The 27,497-nt window shown below is 37.1% G+C and overlaps 1 protein-coding gene across 3 annotated transcripts in view; it reads right to left on the bottom strand.

The window, feature by feature from the left end:
- Positions 1–11,245: 11,245 nt before the first annotated feature.
- Positions 11,246–27,497, bottom strand: part of FGF12 (fibroblast growth factor 12) — a 450,538-nt gene continuing 434,286 nt past the window's right edge. The window contains exon 4 of one of the 3 annotated variants that reach the window (XM_038749230.1): positions 11,246–11,732. In XM_038749230.1, coding sequence (XP_038605158.1) covers positions 11,614–11,732 — 119 coding nt within the window. In that variant the 3' untranslated portion in view covers positions 11,246–11,613. The remainder of the gene's footprint in view (positions 11,733–27,497) is intronic. The other 2 variants (XM_038749229.1, XM_038749231.1) reach the window with 2 other exon arrangements.

Below are 27,497 nucleotides of genomic sequence, written 5' to 3'. Positions count from 1 at the left end.
ACATTTGGTTTGAAGGTGGACAGTAAATTAGCATAATTTAATCTCTCACCTGAAAGATGTTGTTAAATTGATGTTACTGCTACACATTTTGACCTGAATTTTCTCATTTTTAATTTGGCATTCAGGAGGTCCAAGGTAAATACCTTTTCTCCTGTTTCTTGTAGAGTCAGTCTGGAGCTAGTGAGAAAGCTACAACTGACAATTCCAGTGGCTGAACTTTGTTGTTTATTTACCCCGAGAAATACAGCACCATCAGTGAGAGGAGCTTCAGGATACTCCATACATTTAACCAAACTGAATTTTGGAACAAACAAGCATCAGAAAAGACTTTAGTTTCTATATCCAATCAGATCTTGGACTGCTTTGATGCTTCTATTTCTAGTCTATTTTGATAGCTGCAATAATGGGATTTTCGTCAATGCTGACCATTTTCATTAGAACTTAAAATACCCCAAAGGCCCTTAGAAAATGCTGCCAATTCAATATTTGCTGAATCTGAATCCATGACCTCAATGAAAGGCTATATATTATATTAACTGTATAGTCTCTCACTTTCGAATTTACGGAGGTGATTAAACTTCATGTTTTAGATCTGGGAAGGGAGTGCTTTAAAAACGTATTGCTCACTTGAAGAAAATATCAGAATCACCTTGCACAAATGGAAAAATCCTTATCTTCTGCCCAGTGACAGAGGAATTCATATCAGCTGGAAGTTCTTTGAACTTCCCAGGCTAGGTATTTTTGCATGTGATCCACCCTTGGGCATAATGTCTGATTGATCTGGGAGTCTGCCTGATTGACAGCTAATCACACTCCCTAGATGCTGCTTCTTAATTGATTTTATATTTGAAACTGCTAATTTAAGGATTTGCATTTTAAATTTGTCCTCTGAGTACAGAATCCTCCTGACACAGAAAAGTCTGTTTGTTAAGGTTTGGTTTGCTAGGGATAAAGGGAAAGGGGGAGCTTTTTGGTTTTCACTTAGGAAAAGAAAGAATTGTCTTCTCTGGGGACAATTTCTCATGCTTGTCTAGTAGAGTAGTGAGGAAGTAGAAAACCAAAGCAACAAAGCCAACATTTTATGGGAGACTGTTAGAGTGTGATCCAATGTGGCATGAGGCAGGAGATCAAACTGAAAATCTACAGAAATGTAGTGATATCAGTCCTTACTATTAATTAAAAAAATAATAGTATTAAGTGCTTACTATGTGTCAAGCACTACTCTGAGTACTTGGGTAGATATAGGCTAATCAGATTGGAATCAGTTCCTGTCCCTACATGGGGCTCAAAGTCAAAATAAGGGGGATAACAGGAATTGAGTCCCCATTTTACAGTTGAGGAAATTAAGGCACAGAAAAGTTACGTGACTTGCCTGTTGTGACACAGCAAGTAATTGGCAAAGTCAAGATTAGAATCCAGGTCTTCTGGTTCTTAGGTGCTTTTTGCTCTAGACCACACTGCTTCCCAGTAGCCCTTCAGTATAATCTTGTGCCCTAGGTCACCATAAACATCCATTTCCTTGGACAGGACCATTAGTGTTACTTATGGGCCAAACTCAGTATCATATGGCCGAACAATCTATGACTAAGAAACTGAGTTAGCCTAAAAATGAGTCAGTCAATAAGCAGAAAGCACACCACACTGGGTGAGATATGTGAGGAAAATGGCATAGTGGATAGAACATGGGCCGGGAGTCAGAAGGTCATGGGTTCTAATCCCAGCTCCACCACTTATCTGCTGTGTGACCTTGGGCAAATCACTTCACTTCTTTGTGCCTTAGTTACCTCATCTGTAATATGGGGATTGGGACTACGAGCCCCAGGTGGGCCAGGGACTGTGTCCAACCTGATTTGCTTGTATCCGTCCCATTGCTTAGTAAAGTGACTGGCACGAAGTAAGCAATTAACAAATACCACTACTATTATTATTATTAAATAGACAATGGTCAGATACACAAAAAGTGGCAAATGGTGAACTGAAATGGGGCAACACTAAACAAGAAGGGCAGAGGATATGTTTTTTAAGTATTAGGTCCAATCTTGAAAAATGTGCAAGTACAGCTGAAAGACCAGACAGAACTGAAGAAGATAAATGTGCTTGGCACATTGATTCAAAGAAGTGGCTCTTTATGAGCATAAATTTGTGAGCAGAAGCAGAGGCTACAGTGAAAACAAGCTCCAGGAGCTGCTAACAACAAACACAACAGCATGATTGACCGTACCTATCTTTGCAGTGTGATCAGGGCTGTTAATTCCAAATGCCCTTTTTAGCCACCTTAATACTCAAGGGTAATTGTATAAAAAAGGTAAAAACAGCTCTCCCCTACATTCCTGCTTTTTCTGGATATGTTGTATTACCATTTTGGGGGGAAACAGGGTAGCAGGTCAGTTGAAAGAACCAAAATTTTCTGCTAGACTGGATCTGCTGATGCTGGGGTGGAGTCTGAGGCAGGACTAGTGATGCTGGCTATGAAACCATTAGTTTTGTTGGCATGGGGACACTGCTACGATTAGCTTGCTGCTCTGTGTTGTTTGTTCTAAGCAGATTTAGGTCTGCTTTGCGAATGTTTTTCAAAAATGGTATCTCTCTTAGAAAGTCAGTCATTTTTACTTTTGACAGGAATCTCTACACTGTAAGCTCATTATGGGCAGGGAAGCTGTCTACCTACTCTGTTATATGGTTATTTTGTACTTGCCCAAGCTCTTATTACAGTGCTCTGTATACGGTAAGTGCTCAATAAATATGATTACTTGAATCCTTCTTTTCTTTCCTCATCAGCAGCATTTATTAAGCACTTAGTATTTCTAGAGCAACTAATGCAATAGATGCTTAGCTAAGTGATTTAATAATAATGGTATTTGTTAAGTGCTTACTAAGTGCCAGGCACGGTAATAAGTGCTGAGGTGGATACAAGAAAATCTAGTTGGACACAGTCCTTGTCCCATGTTGGGCTCAAAGTCTCAATCCCCATTTTACAGATGAGGTAACTGAGGCACAGAGAAGTGCAGTGATTTGCCCAAGGGCCACACAGCAGACACATGGCAGAACTGGGATTAGAACCCATGACCTTCTGACTCACAGGCCTATGCTCTATCCACTTTGCCTTGATCCATGTGGTCCCTGCTCTCAAGGACCATATAAACTTTTTTTATTGACATACATACTTTTACTTCTGGATTTTTATTTGACTCAAGTTTACAGTATGTGGGCAAGGTCTACACTACAAATTGAAGTGAAGAATTCAGGAAATAATCAGCATATTCCAGTTTTTTAAAAAAAGACAGTTTTACCTAGAATAGTCAGACAATTGAGGCAAAAGTGGGTGTTTTGTTTAAAAATAAGGATAATTTCTTCAGGATCCCACTTGGATGTAGAAATGTGGGCTTGGACATAGAAATGAAGGCTAAAGCTGATCCTAGAATCAGGAACCAAAGTCTAAAGAAGTCTTAACTTGTACTTCCCAAGTGCTTAGTACAGTGCTCTGCACACAGTAAGCGCTCAATACATACAATTGATTGATTGATTAAGAGAAGGGCTTAAATCAGAGGGCAAATGGAGGGTGTTGCTCAGGTGCGCTGCAATTACAATTTTGGTGCAGGTGAAAGACAAGCCTGGAACCTCACTTAACTTGTTCAGGGACATATATAAGCCTGAAACTTAATTTGGGCACTTAGGGCTGAAATCTAAGGGAAAAATGCACAATATTTTTAAGTCTAAGTAGCCACGTAGCTTACTTTTGGAGACCTGACTTTAGTTTCCTTTCATCTAGTTGAAAAATATATTTTTTAAATGACCTATTTTCTAGTATCTGTCTGTGGAAACAAAATGAAAAATGAAGTAGAAGAATGTCATAGTATATAGAACAAACACATTGTAACATAGAATTAGAACTAATGGATTAAAGTGGTCTCTTTGAACAACTTATGAATGTATATAGAATGCAGTGACGAAGTAGGGGCTGGGCAAGGATGATCCTGGTGGATCCAAAATTCCTATTCTTATAAGAAAATTTCTGGGGCAAAAATCATATTTTTTTCTTTTAATTATGAAAGGAGAGAAAAACGAAGACTTACAATATTGTCTTCAATCATTTTAGATTATGCTGATCTGTAAAAAACTCTCAAATTCTGGCACAAATGGATCCAATTTCAATTAAGAAAAAAAGAAGAAAAGAGTCTTATTTTGTCATACTATTTCCCAGATCACCTGAAATCCTATTTTTTCATGCCACCAGTCAACAGTGTGGGTGCCAGATGCTTGTTCATCAAGTTGGGCTTATCCGAGTAGAGTCAGATCAAAAGCAGGATTTTCAGACCTTGAGCAGTATTCAAATTCCCAAATATAATGGACAGGTTCAGGTACAAAAATATTGAATTTCATTTCATTGACCAGAACTAAAATTGATTTACCTTTTACTATGGTTTTTCCCCATTGCTTCAGCCACCTGCTTCCACGCTAATCCAAGCATTTATCATATTCTGCCTTGACTATTGTATCATCCTCCTCACTGATCTCCTTGCCTTCTGTCTCTTCTCACTCAAGCTAAGATTCCTTCATTCTGTCCAGATCATTTTTTCTTCAAAATGTTCAGTCAATATCTCCCCATTCTTCAAAAGTCTCCAATGTCTACCCATCTACCTCGGCATCAAACAGAAACTCCTTACTTTAAGACTCTCTCGCTCCTAGTTTACCTCTCTGATCCCCTACTTCAACCCAACTTGCATACTTCGATCCTCTAACACTAACTTATTCTCTGTACTTCAACCTTATCTATCCCTCCATCAACCCCTTTGCCGCTTTCTCCTTCTGGACTGGAACACCTTCCCCCTTTACTATCTGACAGACCACCACTCTCCTCATTTTCAAAGCCCTCCTAAAATCACATCTCCTCCAAGAGGCCTTCCCTGACTAAGCCACATTTCCCCTACTTGTTCTCCCCTCTTTGTCACCTGTCCACTAGGCCACTTACCCTGTAAGCATTTGGTATTTACCCCACCCCCAGCTACCCAGCACTTATATAACCTTACTTTGTCTTTTCCCTTATTCCTGTATTTTAATGACTGTCTCCTAGACTGTAAGCTTCTTGTAGAAAAAAATCATATCTACCACATCCGTTGTACTGTACTCTTCCAAGCACTTATTACAGTGGTCTACTCATAGTAAGTGCTCAATAAATACCACTGATTAATTGATTGAAAAATACAGACTGAGGAATCCCTATATTCAGGAATATTTCAGTAAATCTCTGGGCAGGGATTGTCTCTATTGCTGAATTGTACTTTCCCAGTGCTTAGTACAGTGCTCTGTGCACAGTAAGCACTCAATAAATATGATTGAATGAATGAAGTATGCAAAGACTATTAATGTTGAGCAGGATTACATTCAGCTATAATCCCAAAATTCAAGGGCTTCCCCTTGTTGTATTTGTATTTGGTGAATTTGAGGAGTGACAAAAGATGACTTGGAAAATCCCAGCCAGGGTGGGTGTCTCCTCCCCCAGCCCACACAATGATCAAAATTGTCTGCCTATCTAGATTCAACAGAAACTTGCCAACACTCCACTGGAAAAATTCTTCATATTAATTACCAATTGCTTGTTAGAATGAGGGTTCTTTGAAATCCTTTGATGTTTCCACAGTATCATACCTTGTTTTGGCACTGTGTGTAAAGGGGAAAAGTTTATATGTGCTCCAGACAGTTTCTAAAAATTCAGAGATGCCATCTGTCTAATTTAGTAATATGAGAAAGAACAAATAGGAATTGGAAAGTAAAATTCAAATGTCTTTTATAAATTAAACAAGCTTCCTTAAGCCCAAATAAATTCTTTTAGGCCTAGATTCAATCCAGTTACAGGGAAGAAGCAGAACAACTCATTGAATGGAGGAAGGGCAAGAGCAAGCCAAGGCCCTTCTTCTCTCTCTCTTTTTTATGGTATTTGTTAAATGCTTACTATGTGCCAGACACTGTACTACATGCTGGGATAGATGTACGTTAATCAGGTTGGACACAGCCCATATCCCATGTGTGGCTCACAGTCTTAATGCCCATTTTACAGATGAGGTAACTGAGGCACAGAGAAGGAAGTGACTTGTCCAAGGTCACACAGCAGACTACTGCCAGAGTCAGGATTAGAACCTGAGTCTTTTACCAGGCCCATGCTCTTTCCACTAGGCCATGCTGCTTCTCTTGGATTTTAATAGCTTCGTCTAGCTTGTTGATTGCCAGAGCTCCTCCCAGACTACTAATGGACAGTTTATCTCTGAAAAAGGTCCACCTCTAAAGGTTTTTGGGAAAGAAATGGTCATTCTATCACTAGAATGGATGTCTTAATCCTTCCCAATTTAGTATTCATGGTTCCATTGCCCCTATAATTCCTAAATTACCATAGTTTCACTTCCCCTGTGTAGGCTTGAATAATTACCCAATTAACTCCTCTACATCCAGTTACTGGGCACACCTAGCATTTGAGCAGAGAAAAGAATCACTATCTTCCTTCTACTTTAATGTCAAGGCAGGCTCTACAACCTCAATTTAGATGTTACAAGCAAGGCCTAATGTGCTGTACTCTAGGAAAGTACTGGAGCCTCTTCCCATTCTTGCTAGCCAGTGGAGTATTATATTTAGCCTCCTCTCCCATCCCTACTGAGAATGGTTAACAGCTAAACTGCTGTGGGATCCTCCTTTCTCATATGCCCTCTAACTCTGGCTCATTAGTTAAACTCAATACTAATGTCTGGTATAGCAAACTCTCTACTTGTATTTTTTTTCTTTGCCTTTCTTTGTTCTGAGGCAAAAATACCTTGTTAGGGAAGATGTTGGCCAAATTAGCACCATGGGAGTAAGTTACTGTTAAATTCAAGTTAAAATTATACTTGTTTCAATTCAAATTTTGCCTAACTCCAAATAATAATGATCCGGTTATAAAATGAGGTAAACTAACATGGCAGATGCATCACAGATATGTGGGACCCGTTTTGTCTAAGTGTCTTCAACAGTAATAGTAGTAATTTTCTCTTGAGTGATATATTTGAAATTATGCTTGACTTCTTTTTCTATACATTTCCTCAATCATTCTGTAGGGCTACAGCATCGAGAGAGACATAATTATGGCATAAATACTAGGAAACAATACTTCCCAAAGAAGTTTAATGTAGAAAAAAAGTGTCAGCATTTTTGCCCACATGCATTAGCAGTGCAAGACTTTATTTTCATTTTAGGAAGATCTTGATGTAAAACATTTTATAAACCTGATCTCTAAAACAATAATTTGCATATTATTCTCTGTGCTTTAATGAAAAAAGGAAACATAAAGTTTGTTCAGTTTCTCATACAGCATATTTATTAGTTATCTTTATGTCTGGAACCTGTATAAGCTGAAGAGCAGTTATCCTTTTAATATGGCTCTAAACAATTCTATAGATGAATTTGCCTTTTCAAATTTTCTGAGAGTCTTTCATTAAAATGAGTGCCACTCTTTCCAGTTTGTGCTTGGAACAAAGGCAAAGCATCAACAAGACAATCTGCCTAGCTTGTAGCACAAATGACCAGGCAATTTTTATTATAATGTGAGGTTTACTGCAATTATTTGCTATATTAATAGAAGTGTAACTTTTTATACCAGTTAACTGAAATAGCTCATCCTGAATGCTAAGCCACTCATGTAAAATTTCAAATTGCAAATGCTATACTGACTTAAAACAATAGGAAAGGAATTGAACCACATTTTAAAGCATTCAACTTTATATGCTTGCCTCTTTTTCTTTTGTTTTTAATCAATCAATAATATGTATTGAGCAGCTACTTTATGCTGGGCACTGTACTAAGTGCATTATCTGATACATCTTCATCAAGGTGTTTTCCAGGAAATAAAGGTTCAACATAATATTTTTTAAAAAATAGAATTAATGACCTTCTCCAACCATCGGCACCCAGAATTCCTTAAGTTCTGAAGGATCATGTGCTTTTGTTAGTGTTGCCTATCAGTTTATCTTTTATTATAAAGTGACACTTTGTACTATCAGTAGAAATATACATATAAATTTTTGCATTCAAATCTCTTTATTTCTTTGATAGAGCTATGACTAAAGACCACAGATCAAACAAATAAAAACCCTTATATAGTATCCTAATTTCAGATGCATATTATATACATATATATTTGCAGAACAATCCACTTTTCAGACATGTTCCTTTTAAAAAATGTTATTTACAAATTCAGCATATAGTGTGATCTCAGCCTCTTATGCTATTAAGTAGGAGATGGGGGCATTGATATGCTTTAATGGACTGAATAGCTCAAACATTAAATGGAATATTACAAAAAAACCCTCCTTACATAGGATTAATCGACTAAGATAAAAAAAAAATGAATGTGTTCTCATCACCAGGCATATAATCAAACTCACCAGGTTGTACATTTTACACTTCTTGGGACATCCCAACTTATGAAAGAGCAGGGAGGTCTGGCTAGACTAGTGATATTTGAACTTTACAACTGGGATTATTCTTACCTCATTCACTTCTTGTTTCTCCTAAGATTGGATAGCTTCTAGTTGTTTTACATCATTAATTTTGTTAAAATTCATATTCCATTTTTTTTTCTTTCACACAAGTCATCTTCTGGTTCTAAACCAAGTGGCTCAATTGAGTGGCCCATCGTATTAAACAGAAATGGTCTTCAATGAGCCAATCTGTTCAGTGATTAGAAAAACATTGCAAAGGCTGTACCTACTGCATGTGATCTGATATTAAAGAAAAAAAACCCAGGAAATTCCATGCCTTGATTGCATCAGGCCCATTACTACAATCAAGTTTGTGTCTTCTGTCTTCCTGTTCTGCTCAAGTCCGCCAATTCTCAACTAGCAGACACAATTTTAAACTTGCCTTATTTCTAAGCCTCACAGAAAGCAATCATTGTTGATGCTCTAGTGTGCAGTAAGCTATGTATCAGAAAGTGCAATGAGTGCCTTCCAGAAAGCTTAATAACTTTAAGCAGGGAGTCTACAGATGTAAATGGTTTGCAGTGAAAGCTCTAAAAATATGTAAAACAATCTATATTCACCTGGGCCAGTTTAAAAGTCTTTCTGTATAACTGCAGTTTCTTTTTTAGAGATTCAAAGTCCAAAGAATTCACCCAGAGAGAGAGTGGGAGAAAAGCAGAAAGGATTAGAGCCTCTGTTGAGTTTGAAATGGTATTACCAAAATGGTGGATTGTTTTACCCAGTATCCAAAATGTTATTTTGGGAGTTAGGGTTTTTTGGACTCAAAAATGGTTAAATGCAGAAAGTATAAAAGGTATTCGTTCAACAGCCATGAACTCTGAGTTTTCATTTCTTCCTACAAACAGCTCTGAGAATGTTCTATGTAGATAACACAAATGCAGCAGTGCAAAGAAATCTCCACAAACAGTCTTTAAGCCTGGTTTGGAGGGAACTTGTCAAACAGTGAATTAGTTCAGACTGGACAATTTTGTCTCACACATGACACTTTAAGTAACAAGGCAACCTTGAATTTGAAAATGTTTTTTTTGAGGCTTCTAATTTGGAAGAAAATTAACGTAAATCCAATTTGGCTTCTGCAACACAGTTTAAATTGATATTAGCAAAGAGTCAAATGTGAACAGCCATGTGGCTCTCTATTGCTCAGTGTGAACTCTGATGCTTAATAATGGGTAGTAATTAATTTTGTTGGGTTGTTTCTAAAATATTTTACCTTTTCAAAAAAACTATGCATTAAGAACCGTCCCTCATTAGTTCCTCCCTAGACAAGCACACTTAAATAATTACCTTTCCTACCTTTCAGGTATCTCTTTCATTAACCAAGATTTATGTTCTACATTGATTAGTACTTGGAGAGACACATTCCTTTATGTTGTGACCAAAGTATTAATGACAGATCATGAGGGTTTTTGAAAATGCCCCATTGCTTTTTCCTAGGAGAGCAAAATATTTAGAGCTGAAGAATGTTTCTTCATTCTCTTCATATCCCTTATTCCCATCCTTTGCAAATGAAAGCCCACATTATTCCATTTCTTTCTATGCTAAATTCCTAACACCAGAAGTAGGAATGTCCTACTTGGCCTAAAGGAAAAAACAGTGTATTTGGTTGGAATGATAGTGGCTAGTAGCAGAAGTTGCAACAAGCTGGGAAAAAATAAATTGTCCAATTAAAAAGAACATAACCAACTTCAAGGTCATTGTATTAAAGTCATATTATAGCACAATTTTAAAAGCTTTGGGGGATATTACTACCAACATTTTAATGCATTGAAGAATTAGGTATGATTAGTGGAACTGGTGGAGGGTTTACCATCACCCTCATTCATTTTATAGAGTCCTTTCTTAATCTGATGTTCTTTCTCTTCATGTCTTGACTTCCGGACTTGAAGTGAAATTAATTTTCTCCCAAACACTAATCTTTTGGAGGAATTCTATTCCTCTTCCTTTCATTTTTTTCCCCAAGAACTCATATATACATGAGAATTTATGTGTCTGCCTCCACCCTGAGTTCCTTCAAAACTACCCTGAGTAACTTTTCAAGAGTTTCAGTTTCTTAATAGCTTGTCAATTTCTGTCTTCTTAATCAGTATGGTATTAATTCATTTTAAAATTTGAACCATGTTTTTTATTTTCCTATCCCTAGCTGGCAGACATAATTCAGAACACTGAGAGATTCAGTTAGTCACATAACCCCTGAGATGATTCCACAAGCTAAAGGAATTTGACTAAATTGTAACATCAAACTATTCAATATTCAAGGATTGAAGTTTTCAACATGATTATGGACATTTCAATCTTATAATAGAAGCTATTATCTTATAGATGACTTAAAAAAATAAAAGTCCTGTAACAAGATTTAAAAAATAGAAGGTGTTTGATATTTCTCCTACTATGATCTGGAATGCTACTACTGTAATTTTGTGTCAGACTGTCCTTCTGCCTCAAAACTCTTCCCTCTAAACATTACCAAAATAATCCAATATTTTCAGGTGTTAAAATGTCTGTCTTTATGGTGTGAATGATAGAATAACTGGAAACTCTGAGAAGTGGAGTTTCCAGTAAACATTTTGGAGGCATTAAAATAAATCCTAATCCATTCCTTATATCACCATTGTGGAAAATCAACACTTCTTTAGGAAAAAGAATGCAATTATATGCAAGAAAAAAACATAGAAAACATGAAATCAAAGCATACTCACACATTAGGCCATTGACAGTATTAAAAAAAGTTCAGGATAAATCACTTAAGTTCAATTCTCCAAAACCTTTTTTTAAAGGTGACATCTTTATTATAATATGCAGAGATTTTTTTCCTTTAATCACAGAGCAAACAGTTGGCCTTAAAATGTTAATGGAATCCTGATTTATTTATTTTTTTCTTCATTTCCTATATGTATGTGTGCATGTTTGCTTTCTAAAGTGTTTCAACAGGCAAGATATAGGTTCCAATTCTTTGTTCTACACAAAGAAAGATTTTGAGTTCAGGATCTTAGCCACTAGGTCCTGCCTTGCCACTTTACTGTTGTCTTCATGGATTTATTGGGAGAGAATGGGGAAAAAGGAAAGGAAGAAAGAAGGGTAGGGATGGAAAAGGGGATAAGGGAAGAGTTCTCAGCTATGTTGAATCTTGATTCACAACTTTGCCGCCATTCATGGTTGGTGTCCCTGAACTTTTTCTTGAACGTCCTTGTTTTTCTCCAATTTCATGCAGTGATGGCTCTCTGTACATGCACACTGGAAACAAAGAGCAAAAATTAGTTTCAGGGCATTAAACAGAACAAACTCTCTGGTCACCATTAACATCTGTGATGTGATCCTTAAATGAATCCTCCCTCCACTCCTTTCTCTCCCCTTCTCTCCCCATTCCTGCTTTCATACCAACAATGTATTATCCTGGCAATATATTCCTTGGTTATTCACAGCTCTCTTCCAGCTCTCTTCCTGTGCTGTCAGCCATAACCTTCTAAGTCTGCATCCTACTGGTGCTAGAGACATAAATGAGGATTCCTGTTCACTGACAGATAAGGGTTGAATCTTTACTATTTTCTAACATTTTTTTAAAGAATCATTCAAAGGAGGCAATTGCACAGTACATTTTACAGAATATTACAACACAGAATATTCTCCTAATTTTTATCAGCAATCTGATTTGGACAGAGAAAGGTTTTCCTTGTTTACCTGCTGCTAATCTTTTGCTGGCAAGGGAAAATATTATACTGTTGTGTCTGTCAATTGGAAATGTTTATTACCCACAACATCCTGAGACATTAAGGCTAGAATTAATGAAGTGGCCAAAGAGAAAGAAACAGTGTAAGCAAGTTTTCATTTAAAAGAAATAAAGTGAAGTAATTGCTTTTGTTCAGAGTTTTTCATCACATAGGAATAAATACTTTAAATTATACAATAGAGAGATGGGTTATTATTCCCTGTACTTTTTCATATCCAGGAAAACATTTACTTTTCTTCTCTATTTTTTTGCTTTACTCTGAAGTCCAGTCAGCTGTCTTATTGACTGTTGCTGCATTATTGCTTAAAATTGATAAAATGTTTCACTTGTATTGTTTTTCCAAGAATGAACCTCTAAGCATTTCATCTTCATTAATTCAGCCTCAACATACTCCTATGAGACAGGCAAATATTGCCATACACAATCCAGAGGGGGTAACTGTATCCATGTTGCAGCACAAAGATATTTGCAAAACACAGACTCTGCTTAAAGAGTATGTCATTGGTCATTTGCACAACACACATACACAGAAAAGCACTTAGTACAGTGCTTTGCACACAGTAAGTGTTCAATAAAAACGATGGAATGAAAATACCATTGGCATCACACATATGTATAGTTGTATATCTGAAAGGAGACTTCCTGATTTTGTAAATATGAAACTGGATGTTTTGCACTGATTAATACATTTCATACAATGGCACTGTAGAAGAGACAGCATTGATCCAAATACTCAGTGTTTAATCCTAAAATGCTCATTCAGGTTTCTGCTCTTGAAAGTAACATGGTAACTGACAATTTCTAAGGTTAAATTCCATCAATTTTTCTGTCTAGATTCAATGTCTACTTAAACACTATTGTTGTTTAGGAGCCTCTGTAGGTTTTTGAGGTGTTTACATGTCCTGCTCTTCAGTCTCTCCAATATAGAGACAATGGGTTTCTAATTTCTAATCAGTATAATCTAATCTAGTTAAACTAAATACAAGGTGATTGGATACAGTAATTTCACTAAAAACGTAATTGAAAAATGCATGATAAAGGAAGTAGAAAAATGAGAGAGGATGAGACTGTGAGCCCGTTGTTGGGTAGGGATCGTCTCTATGTGTTGCCGATTTGTACTTCCCAAGCACTCAGTACAGTGCTCTGCACACTAAGTGCTCAGTAAATACAGTTGAATGAATGGGATCAGACATCAGTAGTTTCCTACAGCATTTGTTTCCTGTTCCTTCAACTCTGTTGCTAATGGACCATGAAAACCAGCTGATTCCTCATGGATAGTTGAAAACAAATCTATTCAGTATATAAACTAGTTGGTTTCAGTTGCCATATTTTCTATTTGCCTTTACCCTTATTTTATAGATCTACCAAAGTGGCATTTTAAGAATGTGAGTATTGCCATTGCTGGACCATAATAACGACAGATATCCGACAATGGCAAAATGAAGTGTTCCTTCTCACTTTGATATTCATTAACTCACTCCTATGTAAACTTCTTTCAGTATGGTTACATAGCGGATTATTGTTAAAATGATATATTAAAAAAAACCTTTCAAATCCTAAAAACTGTCAGCTGTCCTTTAGAAATGAATAAAAGCAGTATCCAAATTCATGCTATTATTCAGAGTGCTTTCACCTGAACTGGCTCATTTTGTCCTCAAAATAATTAGATGTATTACTCTCCATTTCTCTGAGGAAGAAACAGAAGTGCAGACATTTCCAAGTTCACATAGCAAGCCAGTGATAGAGCTGGGAATTGAACCCACATCTCTTGAGTCCCAGATGCTCTATCTACTCATTAATCTACAGTGTCATCCTAACCCTCTCCTCCAATCCTAATAGTTATAAATTGGAAGTTTTCAAAACTCAGTAGTTTCAATCAATCAATCAATCAATCAATCGTATTTATTGAGCGCTTACTATGTGCAGAGCACTGTACTAAGCGCTTGGGAAGTACAAATTGGCATCACATAGAGACAGTCCCTACCCGATAGTGGGCTCACAGTCTAAAAGGGGGAGACAGAGAACAGAACCAAACATACCAACAAAATAAAATAAGTAGGATAGAAATGTACAAGGAAAATAAATAAATAAATAAATAAATAAACAGAGTAATAAATATGTACAACCATATATACATATATACAGGTGCTGTGGGGAGGGGAAGGCGGTAAGGCAGGGGGATGGAGAGGGGAACGAGGGGGAGAGGAAAGAAGGGGCTCAATCTGGGAAGGCCTCCTGGAGGAGGTGAGCTCTCAGCAGGGCCTTGAAGGGAGGAAGAGAGCTAGCTTGGCGGATGGGCAGAGGGAGGGCATTCCAGGCCCGGGGGATGACGTGGGCTGGGGGTCGATGGCGGGACAGGCGAGAGCGAGGTACAGTGAGGAGATTAGTGGTGGAGGAGCGGAGGGTGCGGGCTGGGCAGTAGAAGGAGAGAAGGGAGGTGAGGTAGGAGGTGCAATTCACAAGGTGCAATTCTTCTTTATCCTCCTCCCAAATTCTCCCTTCATATATTAGTTCCCAAACAGCTCTGCAAACCACTGACTTAACACTGGAGGATTTTGATACAGCTTTTGTGAAAATCAGGACTATACTTGGAATGGAGGTTGAGGAAGAGGAAAAAATAGTATATTTGGAGAGCTCCATAGTGAGTTTCACTTTGCTGGAAACTGTGAAGATATTTTAGCCATTTAGTGGTAGGTAAAAGGACTACAGTAACAGGTTTTTTTTTTTTTTAAAAGAGCACTTATTGTAAGACCAATACATTCATTTTGACTTTGAGATTGAGGAAATAGAATGAATAAATATCCAACTACAGGCTCTAGGATGTCATAGTCTACTATGATACTCTCCATTCACAGAGCTATTCTATCTAATGGCTTGAATAATGATAAATTTTCAGTAATAAAATGGACAAATTAAATAGAGGTGTGCATGCCCTGACTTAAATATCAAAAATGGGAAAGATGTTATATCCAGTGACACAACTACTCCTTAAAAGTTATACTAAATGAGCCATTTACTGTACTGTACATCTCCCTTCTGGCCCCAGAAAGCTGAATCAGCACTACGCAAAGCCAACAGTAAAGTAGAAAAAAGTGGTTTCAATATAGGGTGAAAATGATATACTTAGACATAAAACAAAATATGATTAAACATATTCAATAAAGGATAGCACCCATGTATGTTTGATTCTAACATATTTCATTCATTTGCATTTAAGAATCTTCATTAATTATACAAAATTAGAGATGTCTGTGTTTACATGTGCTAAACCTAGAATCTGCTAGCCACACTGAAAAGCATATATTTCTCTGGCTATTTGAACAGATTATAGGAAAATATTATTTTACTACCTAATAAAAGAAAAGACTACTTACTCTATTTTACCAACAGCCAATGGCTTGTCATACTTAGCTTTTTAATTTATGCCCATCTCTTGATTGCATTCATCTAGTGAATAGACATAAAAACTAGCAATAGGAGAACCCAGAGGCTGTTTGTGATTTCGGAGTTTCATAAGTGTCTTCTGAAAAATGTTGCAGAATCCAACGCCTTGTTTTAAAGTGGAAATAGAGACTTTTCAAAGGAGATGCTGAACAGCTCCTTCAAACATACATTATAATAAACTGAGCAGCTCCCATAGTGTTGTAATCATTAAGGTATCTGTAAGCTCTCATAGTTAAAATGCTATTACTTTTAATTATGTCCATAAAACACTTACTCAAAAAGGCGATTTTCTAACCTTGAGTGACATAGCACTGATTTTTCTCTTTTAACCTTGTTTCCCTTTTTTGTGGTGTTGTTGTTAGCTAGCAGGCCCTGAACTTAATTGGTTTCCCTCATCCTACTCATAAAAACGATTTACTGTGAGTGTGGGGAGCATTGTACTGGGCTCTTGGGAGAAGTACAAAGACAAATTAATTAGGTTTATTACCTGCCCTCAAGGAGCTTACAATTTAAGGGGGAAGACAATCCAAGAAATAATTAACAGTTTAATAAATGAAGTATCAACAATTCAGTGCAAGGAATAAGTGCTGCCTGCAAAAACCACAGGCTATACAATCACTTCCTTTTCACACCTACCCACCCCACTCTTGCCCTCAGGAAACAGGAAGTTTGTCCTTGTGTTCTAAACTTTGAGGTTCATTTTATATTTTGCAGTTCTAGAAATTGAAAGCAGTTTAATGAATTCCCCCCATCCTCAGTATAATCCTTGTTACTTTTTTTTTTTTAATTTTAATAAGGAGAAAATTTTAGGTGAGAAAAAATTGTACTGAAGCAAAACTGGGCCTTGTTCCCCAAGCATGCTCATATGGACAAACTCTCCTGCATAGAAATCCCATCTTCTGACCTTGAAGTAGCTGCACTCAGGGGGCTTGGGTTGTAGGATTATTAAGGGGCCCTAGATCCCGAACTATGACCTAGCCAAAATGTACAGTGAAAAGACATCTTATGGCAGAATTTAATGTTCTGCTTTCCAAGCACTTAGTACAGTGCTCTGCACATAGTAAGTGCTCAGTAAATATGATTGAGTGAATGAATGAATGAATAACTACAAAAAGCATACCTCATAAATTGGTTCATAGAAAACAATTTTATATTTGCACATCTTTTAAAACACAGAGCATCCTTTTTCATTTTTTCAAATGGCTTACCATTTTTCCACTGCCCTTCTCACTGTCCTTCTCTCACCATTCATTCTCTTTCCAAACAACTCCTTGTCATTTCTAGCTTTCTATAATGCTTTTCCTATGTGTGGTTTTAAAAAACTCATACAATCTTTCTTTATCCATTTCTGGTTATCCAACTCTTTCCAGACGTATATAGTAACTTTGTATCCATGTTTTAAATGTTCCAGGGTTTTTCCATTCTCACACTCTTCTTATGTTTTGTCTTTATTGCCTCCAAGTTTCATTTTCTCTTTCATTCAATTTTCCGTGTATCAGAAGTCAAATAACTAATTTTTTGTTTTGCCCTGATTCATTTTATTTAAATTAATGAATGTTTTTTTGCTCTACTCTTCTGTATATTCTTCTCAGTGGACCTAATACCTCCATTTCTTTAAAGCTTTTTATAGAAAGGTCTTCTTTCATAGTTTGAGATCATGACATTATTCCTTTGGCAATTTCCCTGCCCAGGTGCCTTTCCTGCAGTGAACTGCCTTTTCAGAGCTTTTCAAACTGTGGGGTTGTTATTTCAAAATCAGTCCCCTTGCTTCTTCCTTTGCTGCTTTCCCAAAAAGTGTACAAACTGATGATTCCTAACCACCTACTCCATGTCTACATAGGACCAAACAAATGGAAATAGGTTCAAATGGTTGTAGGAAAGAGCTTAGATGTTTATAGTGAAGCATTTAGACTGTGAGTCCTTTGTAGGACAGGGATAAATCCATCAGTGGTATTTTTGAGCCCTAATGTGTGCAGAGCACTGTACTAAGTGCTTGGGAGAGTACAGTATAACAGAGTTGGTGGACACGTTCTCTGCCCACAACAAGCTTGTGCCCAATCTAACTTGTAATAATAATAATTATGGTATTTGTTAAGTACCTACAGTGCTTAGTAGAGTGTTTGACACATAGTAAGCACTTTAGAAATACCATAAAAATGTACTTTCTGAACATTAGGGTGAGAAATGAGCTGAACCGGTCCCTGCAGAAGGTTACAGAAATTCCTTTCTTAGAAAACCATTAGCCAGGGACCTGGACTGGACCAAGACTGATTACTTGGGGTCTCTTCCATTGCTATGAAAGTAATGCATGTGCCTGACTGATAAAAGCATATGTGAATATCATTAAATAATTGTAATATTTTCAGTGTAGTAGAACATTCAAAATTTGGCTTTCTACAAGTGGTAACAGATTCCACAAAGCCAGTCCAATGCTCCTCAAGATCAGTGGCACACACTGAAAGATAGCTTGCTGGATTTAGAAGCTCAGTCTGTGGCTTTACAATAGAATATCTTCAAACCCTCTATTCAGCAGAGGATACTGTTTTGCCATTCTCTGCTTCATTGGTAATATCACTGATCTTTGTATTCCAAAGCCTCAACTTTTATGTAAAATCTAACATCAACTTGATTTAGATGTCTTGGGGTAAATGTTTAAAGATTACTGAATTGGTTTAGAAAACATGTTAGATTATTTCACTTTGCTTTTTGTTGGGTTTTCGTTTTCATAGAAAAGTCTGCTCAGTGGAAATTTTAATGATTGGGAAAAGATTATTATTTTTGGATAAACTGCTTTCCTTGCGGTATGCATGTGCATGGGCATACCAGATCTCCCTTCCTAGTTGAGGGGAGAATTTACTGGAAAAATGTGGATGCTGTAGGAAACAGAAAAAGAGATTTCCCTAAAATAACCTGGGCAAAAAGGATTGTTTGCCATGGGTTTCACCTTTTTCTCATGATCTCAAACTCTACCAGTTGAACTTATTTATCTATCACCTACAGCATTGCAGGGACTTTTTTGATATGAAAAAAACTAAATAAAACTAGGCTAAGTGCTAAAGACATAGAAATTTGCATGGGAGAATGAAGATCACACTCAGTAATGGCACATAAAGCCAATGAGACTATAACAGTGTTTTTGAAGAATGCTAGGTGAAAATGCCTCCCAAAAGCCAATGAGTGTGGATGGTGTAAATCAAACCTGCTACTAAGAAATGCAAATGAACACATGAGCCTAGGAGCCAGAAAACATGGGTTCTAATCCCTGCTCTACAACTTGTCTGCTGTGTGACCTTCAGTAAGTCACTTAACTTCTCTGTGCTTGTTACAGGGGATTGGTACTGTAAGCCCCATGTGGGACATGGATTGTGTCTAACCTGATTAGTTTGTATTTACCCTAGAGCTTAGTACATTAGTACAGTGCCTGGCTCATAGAAATTACCTTAAAAAAAATTGATCAGCTCCAAGACCCAAGGTGGGTGACCAGTTAAAATCAAGCATAATATGGCTGTGTATGCTTTCCTACTAGTTTCCTGCACTTCATTTGGCAATTTGCAGTATATTTTCATACTGGAAGTTCAGGTGTTCTTTCACAAACTCAAACAAAAATAATCTCTCCTTTTTTAATTTAAACCAATTTTCTTATGTTTGCTCTTAAATGGGCAAGCAGAACTAGTCAACATATCCCAATTAAAATTATCATATACTTGAAAACAGTTATTTAACCTTAAGCATTCTCTTCTCTAGATTAAACCACTCCATTTACTGTTAGCCTTTCCTCTTAGGACTTCTTTTCTAAACTATGAATGACTTTGGTTCCTGGATATACTCCAGTTTACCTACATACTTCCTAAAGCATGGTGATGAAAACTGGCAAGATGTTTCCCATAAAAGTCTAAATTATGCATCAATTTATTCAGTTGTATTTATTGAGCACTTACTGTGTGCAGATCACAGAGAGAATTACCAGATTACTTTATGCCTCTTGTGTGTTATGCTCCAGCTAAATATATGCTGCTACAATGCTCATTTTACAAGTCATACTGACTATATTGCTGATACAATCAGCCTGTTAGTACATATAACCAATCCCAGGTCATTTTCTGTTTTGACTCTGCACAACCAGCCAAGTAAACTACTCTGCACTAGTCTTGATAGAACATCTTCTTGCTTTTGTAAGGCTATTGAAGGTGAGATAAATGTATGTGGGTATGTGTAAAATGGGCATATCTACTATGCTGCTAACTGATTTATAGAAATCACTGGGAGGGAACAATACAATGATGTTGGTAGACTCATTCCCTGCTCACAACGAGCTTACAGAGTAAATAGGGAGGCGATTATTACTATAAATAAATAATTTATATAGATTTCTAACAATTGAAATAAAGACCCAGAGTGAGGACTATTGCTGCAACTTCCAGAAGACTTTGGGTGGTCAGGAAGAGGTTATTCCATTTTTGTGTGTCAGTTTCTCCATTTGCAAAATGGGGATGATGATAAAAATAATAATGATGGTACTTGTTAAGCACTTACTATGTGCAAAGTACTGTTCTAAGTACTGGGGGGATACAAGGTGATCAGGTTGTCCCACGTGGGCATCACAATCTTAATCCCCATTTTACAGATGAGGTAACTGAGGCCCAGAGAAGTTAAGTGACTTGCCCAAAGTCACACAGCTGACAGTTGGCAGAGCTGGGATTTGAACCCATGACCTCTGACTCTAAAGCCCGGACTCTTTCCACTGAGCCACACTGCTTCTCTAATGATCATCTTTTCCCTTCCATTGGTCAAAATCCTTACATGAACATCAAGAGAGAACTTAATATTTTGTAGCAGCTCCTAGCTGAAGAGATCAAAGTGTTACTAATTATTAGTATTACTGCTAACCTTACAATATGTTGCCTATACCTGCAAAACAAAAAGACTAAGATCCTTGGTGAGTTACTGCTCCATTACAGATCTTTAATTGTTTTAGTAACTGATATGGGAAGTCAGGTCATTATGTCACAGTTTTATATTTCAGTTAATGTAATTTAGAAAACACTAAGAGTGTCTCAACTCCCAAATGTTGTGCTCTGAAGTTTCATACTTGGCCACCAACTAGAAATATGTTGCCAAGTGGAATTATACATTTACGATAGGTAAAGGCCATTCGTAGTTATAATAAAAGAGTTAAGGGAATATGCACATAAATGATGCCTATTCTCCCTTTGAAGACTTAGCAGAAGCTATATTTATGAGAGGCAGATAAGGAAGATAATGTGTGAGAGAGAAGTAAGCAGCCTTCTTACTTCAGGAAGTCAGGAAATAGCTTTGCATAATGAATGGATGGAAAATAAATTGTGCAAGGTTAGATGGCAGAAATAAAAGGTCAGGCACAAGAGGTAAAAGTAGCTGTTGCCCCAGATATCATTATTGGCATAAAGTTGTAAGCTGCCCCATTGCAGTTCTATCTAATTATAATTTGCCATTTATTACAGTGGAACAAAAAAGCTGAATTTTTCAAGTGCCTTGTTTTGTTCTGGACACAGTACATTGAAAGAAAACAATACTTTTTTATAGTGTTAAGTGCTTACTATGTGGTAGGCACTGTATTAAGCCCTGAGGTATCTTGTATCTTATTATCAGACTGAACACAGTCCATGTCCCACATGGGGTCACAGTCCCAATTTTATAAATGAGGTAACTGAGGCACAGAGAAGCTAAATGAGTTGCCCAAGATCACACAGCTGACAAGTGTCTGAGATTAGAACCCAGTTCCTTCGAACTCCCAGACCTGGGCTCTATTCACTAGACAACATGCTTCCCTTATGGGATGTGACCTTCTAAATGAATGCTCTTGGTTCCTTAAATTCCAATTTGTCTTTCATTTTGTTACTGTAGTGATGGGAGAGAATTTCCATTTTGTTTTATTCTTTTTGCCCTGAGAGATCCAAATTTCAGCTTTTTCTCCTTTAGCTATTTATACCTAAAATCACTTACTATGCAATATAATTTTTTTAGAGCAAGATTCATAATATTTTGGGTTCTTTTTTGTTGCTTTAGAAGATTTCTACTGGAAAGTCGAGTGAATGGAGCCTCTCATCAAGAAAGATGAGTACGCCTCAGTCACAAGAATTCAGGCCCTAGAATCTGTACCAAGGAATTGATTGTTGTTCTTATAGCCTCTGCAGAACCATTCCCATTAGCTCTTTCCTGCCAGTCTCACTGGGACAATGAGTGCAGCAAATAAATAGGCTGGTTGCGGAGCACTGTGAAGAGCATGTGTAATTTTCAACTGTGATCTCCAGCTCCTGCAGGAACTGGGACTAGAACCCAGATCTCCTGTTTCCACAGAGCCAGGATCTTTCCACCAGACAGCAGGAAAAAAAAAAAAAAAAAACTTAATAGGAAGCTTAAGAGTAATGGTAAGTACTCAACACACACTTGGTACAGTGCACTATACTAAGCACTTGGAAAAGTACAGCAGAAGGAAAAGATATGTATCCTGCCCACAAAAGGTTTATGCCTTAAATATATGCCCTAATATTCCTATGTAATGGTTGTCATGAATAACTACCATTCTAGTGAGCTCGTTGTGGGCAGGGATTGTCTGTATTTGTTGCTGAATCATACTTTCCAAGTGCTTAGTACAGTGCTCTGCACACAGTAAGTGCTCAATAAATATGATTGAATGAATGAATGAACTACCCAACACTTTCAGAAGGGGAAACCTGTTAAAAAAAATGTTAGATGTGTACCAAAAACAGGTTTTGAATGAAATTTTCATATGTATAATTAATTTTATAATCAATCATATGTATTGAGTGTTTACTGTGTGCAACGCACTCTACTAAGCATGTGGGAGAGTACAGAATAACAGTGTTGGTAGACATGAGTGTTCTTTTTCATAATTAACAAAAAGGCACGAAGTACTAACAAACTGAAGATCTGTCATTACAATAGAAATGGGCTTCAATGTCTAAATGAAGGGGAAGGGAGATATTTCATCCAAGGTAAACTTTTGTTACAAAACCAGAGAGGTTTTCTTTAAAGTCAGAGAATAGGGTAAGAAAAACCAGTATTAAAATGCAATAGGCCTATTGGACTGTGATTCCCCTGCTTGTGTGTGCTCATCAGACTTCCTTGCATATCATCAACTACTATCTTTGCCTCTACTTTTCTGTATGTATCTCTATCCCTTTGTATCTTTCTTTTGGTCTACCTTTATTCTCTCTGCCCCTGTGTGTCAAGAATGTCTGAAGGAACCAGGAGATGGTTGCCCTCCTTAACATCCATTCATTTTATATTGATTTCCTCTTCACCTTGGTCTGCAAACATACTCAAGTCTCCACTAAACTAAAAAAAATCCTTCTCTGGATCCCACATCCCATTCGAGCCATCGTTCCAACTCCTTGCTCTTATTCTGATCTAAACTCCTTGACTGGTTTATATCCAACTTCTGCATTTACTTCCTCTCCCCTAACCCTCTTCTTGACTCGACTACTCGGTCCCAGCCAGCCATGATGTCATGAGATAGTTTTAGAATCTTAATAAGCTTTACAGGGTAGCTAAATTTACTAAGCGTTTTTCAGAGACCAGGTTCATTGATGGTGTCAAATATTAATTAAGGGTCAATGACAATCGTATGGTCTTGGTGCCATCTCCTGCACTTTACTAGTTCTGACATGCTGCTGTGACAGCATACTGTACTGAGATCTGAAGCTATACTGTGAGGCACTTAGTACAGTGCTCTGCACACAGTAAGTGCTCAATAAATACGATTGAATGATTCCAGGAGCGTTTGGTCAGTGATATTCTTTCATTTATTCAATTGTATTTATTGAGTGCTTACTATGTGTACAGCACTGTACTAAACACTTGGGAGAGTACAATACAATAATAGACACATTCCTTGCCCACAACGATATTCTTTAGTAACCAATCTAGGTGCTAGGATTTTTCTGGCATTTGGGAGTAATGAGACATTTCAATTATTATCTCAATATTTGCTTTCACCTTTCTTGGGATAATAATAATGGTGGAATCTATGAGTTCCTGTGGCATTTTCTCAGTATTCCATAGGTTGAGGAACTGCTGTTTCAAATATTTGTTTTGGTGTTATCCCTTCTTCTTAAACTGTGGACCTCTTGAGGGATAGGGACTGTGTCTGATTAGCTAATATTGCATCTATTCCAGTTGTTAGTGTAGTGTTTTACACATTGTAAGTACTTAACAAATATACGTTTTTTAAATTGTATCCACTAAGCTCTTAATATGTGCCAGGCACTTTATTAAGTGCTCGGTTAGACACAAGCTAATCAGGTTGGACACAGTCCATGTCCAACATGGGGCTCACAATCTTAATCTCCATTTTACAGTTGAGGTAACTGAGGCACAGAGAAGTTAAGTGACTTACCCAAAGTCACACAGCAGACAAGAAGAGCTGGGCTTAGATCCTAGGTATTATAATTTTTATTATGCATCCCTAACACGCTTGTAGATCTTAACAATTATGTCAACGGGTACAGGTGCTTTTCCATTACTTTAATCACTACAGTGACTTTGTCAATAGGACAATGCCATGTCTTGGTATTTTAGAAGGTTTTCTATACTTTAAAAGGCTTCATCTTTAATGCTAGAAGGTGGGTTGAGGAAAATATTAAAATGTTAGAGATGTGCTAGCCTGTTTACAGATGTTCTAACATCCATATATTTTCACATCGACTGTAGTGAGCTTCCTTACTATTAAAATGCATTACAGTAGTAAGAAATTATTGTAGGTAGCAAGTAATCTATTTGTATGTATAGATTATTATTATCTCATTATTGCAATGTGTAGACATAGATGTATATATTTATATATTTGTATATCAATATATAGGTACAGATATATATGTGTATATATAAATATAGATATACAGATATATAGGTAGCTATCCATTTGTCCCCTTTCAGCCAAACCTAAGGTCCCAGAAAATACAAGAAACTGAAGTCTGAACTATTGCTAAAGGAGAGAGAGCAAAGTCTCTTACAAGCACGCAATTACTGACCAATGCTCACCCTGAATGGTAAGGAATCAGAAAATGTTCCGTACTCTATTTCCAAGGGCACGGTATGTGAGAGATTCTCTCTCAATGAAACTCACACTCAGGGATACAACCCCATCATCAGCAGCATAGCCTTTGAATATGACTGCTCTACCATTAAATTAAATATCTTACCCTTCAAAAACGGTTTCAGTATACCATTTCTCTATCTCTTCCATCTTAATCTATGCCAAAGCTGTTTGTCTTCCCAGCCACAATGGAAGAAGCACAAAGAAGTCATGTGAAGCTAAGAAATGTAATTCCAGCTCTAATTCTAACTCTTTATCCCCTCTCACTCTTAACCAGGCCCTCTATTTTGCCCAGTAATAAGACATTTTCAGTTTATAAATGCACTTGTTTTTCTAGATTTGAGGTCCCATAGAGCTAAAAATGTTTGGGGAAGCTCTACATTCCTTTCTTGGGAAAAAGCCACATTATCAGTACAACAATACCTACACAAGATGACTGAGAATGGGTAGAGGTGGAGGGAGGAGAAGAGGAGGAGTTGGTATTATTTGACTCAACTGCTGAATTCCCAAGAATTCAAAGGAATCCTGACAGTTGTGACTAAAGCTGAAGAGGGTGGTCACATTGAGAAAGGAGATGACAACTTGAGTTTTGGAAGAGCCTAATTAAATGGCATCTGTTGCAGAAACAATGCTATGAAAGGGCAGGAATAAGAGAGACTTTATGTTGGTAATTGCTTTGTTTAATTCCAGAGGAAGAGTACAGATGTGTAGAGAATTGTGGAATTGTGTAGGATGTAAATAGTGAAGAGTTTAATCACCAAATCTATTTTCCTGAAAATATCACCCTAATACTCCAATGACCAACTTGGGGTGTTGAACAGAAGGTGGAGAGTTAATGGATAATGAATTATTAGTTTTTCACAAGTGTCTGACTCAGATATAGAGTTTTAGTTGTTGGGGATGTATTTGTGAGAACTCAGAATTCAAAGTGGCAGCAACTACTGGATGCAGCAGTGACCGATCAATTGACAAATCTCCAGCTCTAATATTATATCAGCACTATCCATATTTGAGAGAAGCAGCGTGGCATAGTGGATAGAGGACAGGCCTGGGAGGCAGAAGGCTGTGGGTTCTAATCCTGGCTTCACCACTTGTCTGCTGTGTGACTGTGGGCCAGTCACTTCACTGGGCCTCAGTTACCTCACCTGTAAAATGGGGATTGAGACAGTGAGCCCCACCTGGGGCAGGGACTGTGTGCACATCTATTTGCTTGTATCCACCCTAGCACTTAGTACAGTGTCTGGTACAAAGTAATCACTTAAATACCATTATTATTATTACTATGCCAAAATATACAGTCATCTTCACTGAAAAATAGATGTCTGACCCTATATACAGAATTGCAGTGGCATATTGCACTGAATAGTGGCATATGAATTCACCGGGGCATGTACAGGAATAAAACCCTCTTGAAAAGTTCTGCTGGTCCTGCCTTAACATTTATGAAAAGGTTTGTGTATGTAATTTTCAAATTATTTAAAAAAGTTTTCTGGTTCAGTTTATAATAGCTGGTCTTTAAAAAAAAATCTTAAGAAGGTTTTACTGTACCACATAACTAATCTTTAAGGAAGATGTCTTTGAAGTAAGGCCTCTGAGGTTAATATTGTCAGGGTATCAAAACTTACTGCATTTCCCATTGACTATAAATATAATTTGAAATTGCTTAATATTTGTCTGTAATGTTTCTAAAGCTTTGAAAGGGAGCAGGTACCTTATTCTGATGAGTGAAGGACTTGTACTAAGCGGAGGTTGGGAGTGAATTTAAGAATAGTTAGATTTGAGTATAGTTGGATAAAGCGCAAAATTCACAAATCACTTTGGGTGTGCTGTCATTTCTAGATGGTGACTATCTCCAAGGAATAATAACAGTGTTGAGTGTAACCACTGAGAAGTGTTTTACAGAACTCTCTGGCAATGCACATACTGTACATTAAAATTATAAGCAATGCTTCTGCATTTCTGCTTAAGCTACTCCCTTGTTTTTCAGGAGAGTTATGAATTTTCTCTAGTACAGGAGACATTCTTTTGGGAGAGTAGCTAAAAAACCTTTGGTCTGTAATGAGTTCATGCACCCTTCTAATTCTTTGACAATTTTACAGTTAATACTTATGGCCTTTTCTGCTTATACATAGTCGTGTCAAAAAAGAAACGAAATTAAGTTCCTGAAACAAATCCTAGTACCACTTTATCTGTAATAATCTGTTTTCATTCAGAACAGGAAAGAAACTATTTGAAAGCCTTAGAGAAAGTTTCAAGAAAATGGATGCAATGGTCATTTAGTGTTCATTTTATCAAAGACACTGAGTTTTAAGATTAAAATATTTTATCTTGGCAAAAGTACTACAAGGAGAAATATTTAAAAATAATAATTGGGGATTCAATCTCTAGTGACTACTCTTTTCTGAAAAGTTGAGAACAGTTCCCCAGTTTCTAAGCTGAGGCAAAAGTATAGGTGTGACATGGCTTAATGTAGTGTGGATAACTTCACAAATCAGAACTTCAATCCAAAACAGAAGCCAGTGACTGTGAGCCCACTGCTGGGTAGGGACTGTCCCAAGCGCTTAGTACAGCACTCTGCACACAGTAAGCACTCAATAAATATGATTGAATAAATGAATAATGAAAGAACACACAGTTGAAACTGACAGTCACACTCCTGTCCTTTTCAAAAGACAGCCACAATTTTGATTATGGGTATTTGATTTCTACACCACTTTTCTAGATCTCTTAA

This window comes from Tachyglossus aculeatus, chromosome 7 (genome assembly GCF_015852505.1).
Source record: "Tachyglossus aculeatus isolate mTacAcu1 chromosome 7, mTacAcu1.pri, whole genome shotgun sequence".
NCBI classification, from domain to species: domain Eukaryota; kingdom Metazoa; phylum Chordata; class Mammalia; order Monotremata; family Tachyglossidae; genus Tachyglossus; species Tachyglossus aculeatus.
The sequence above is the reverse complement of the archived record's forward strand: the minus strand, read 5'-3'. Positions and strand labels throughout refer to the sequence as shown.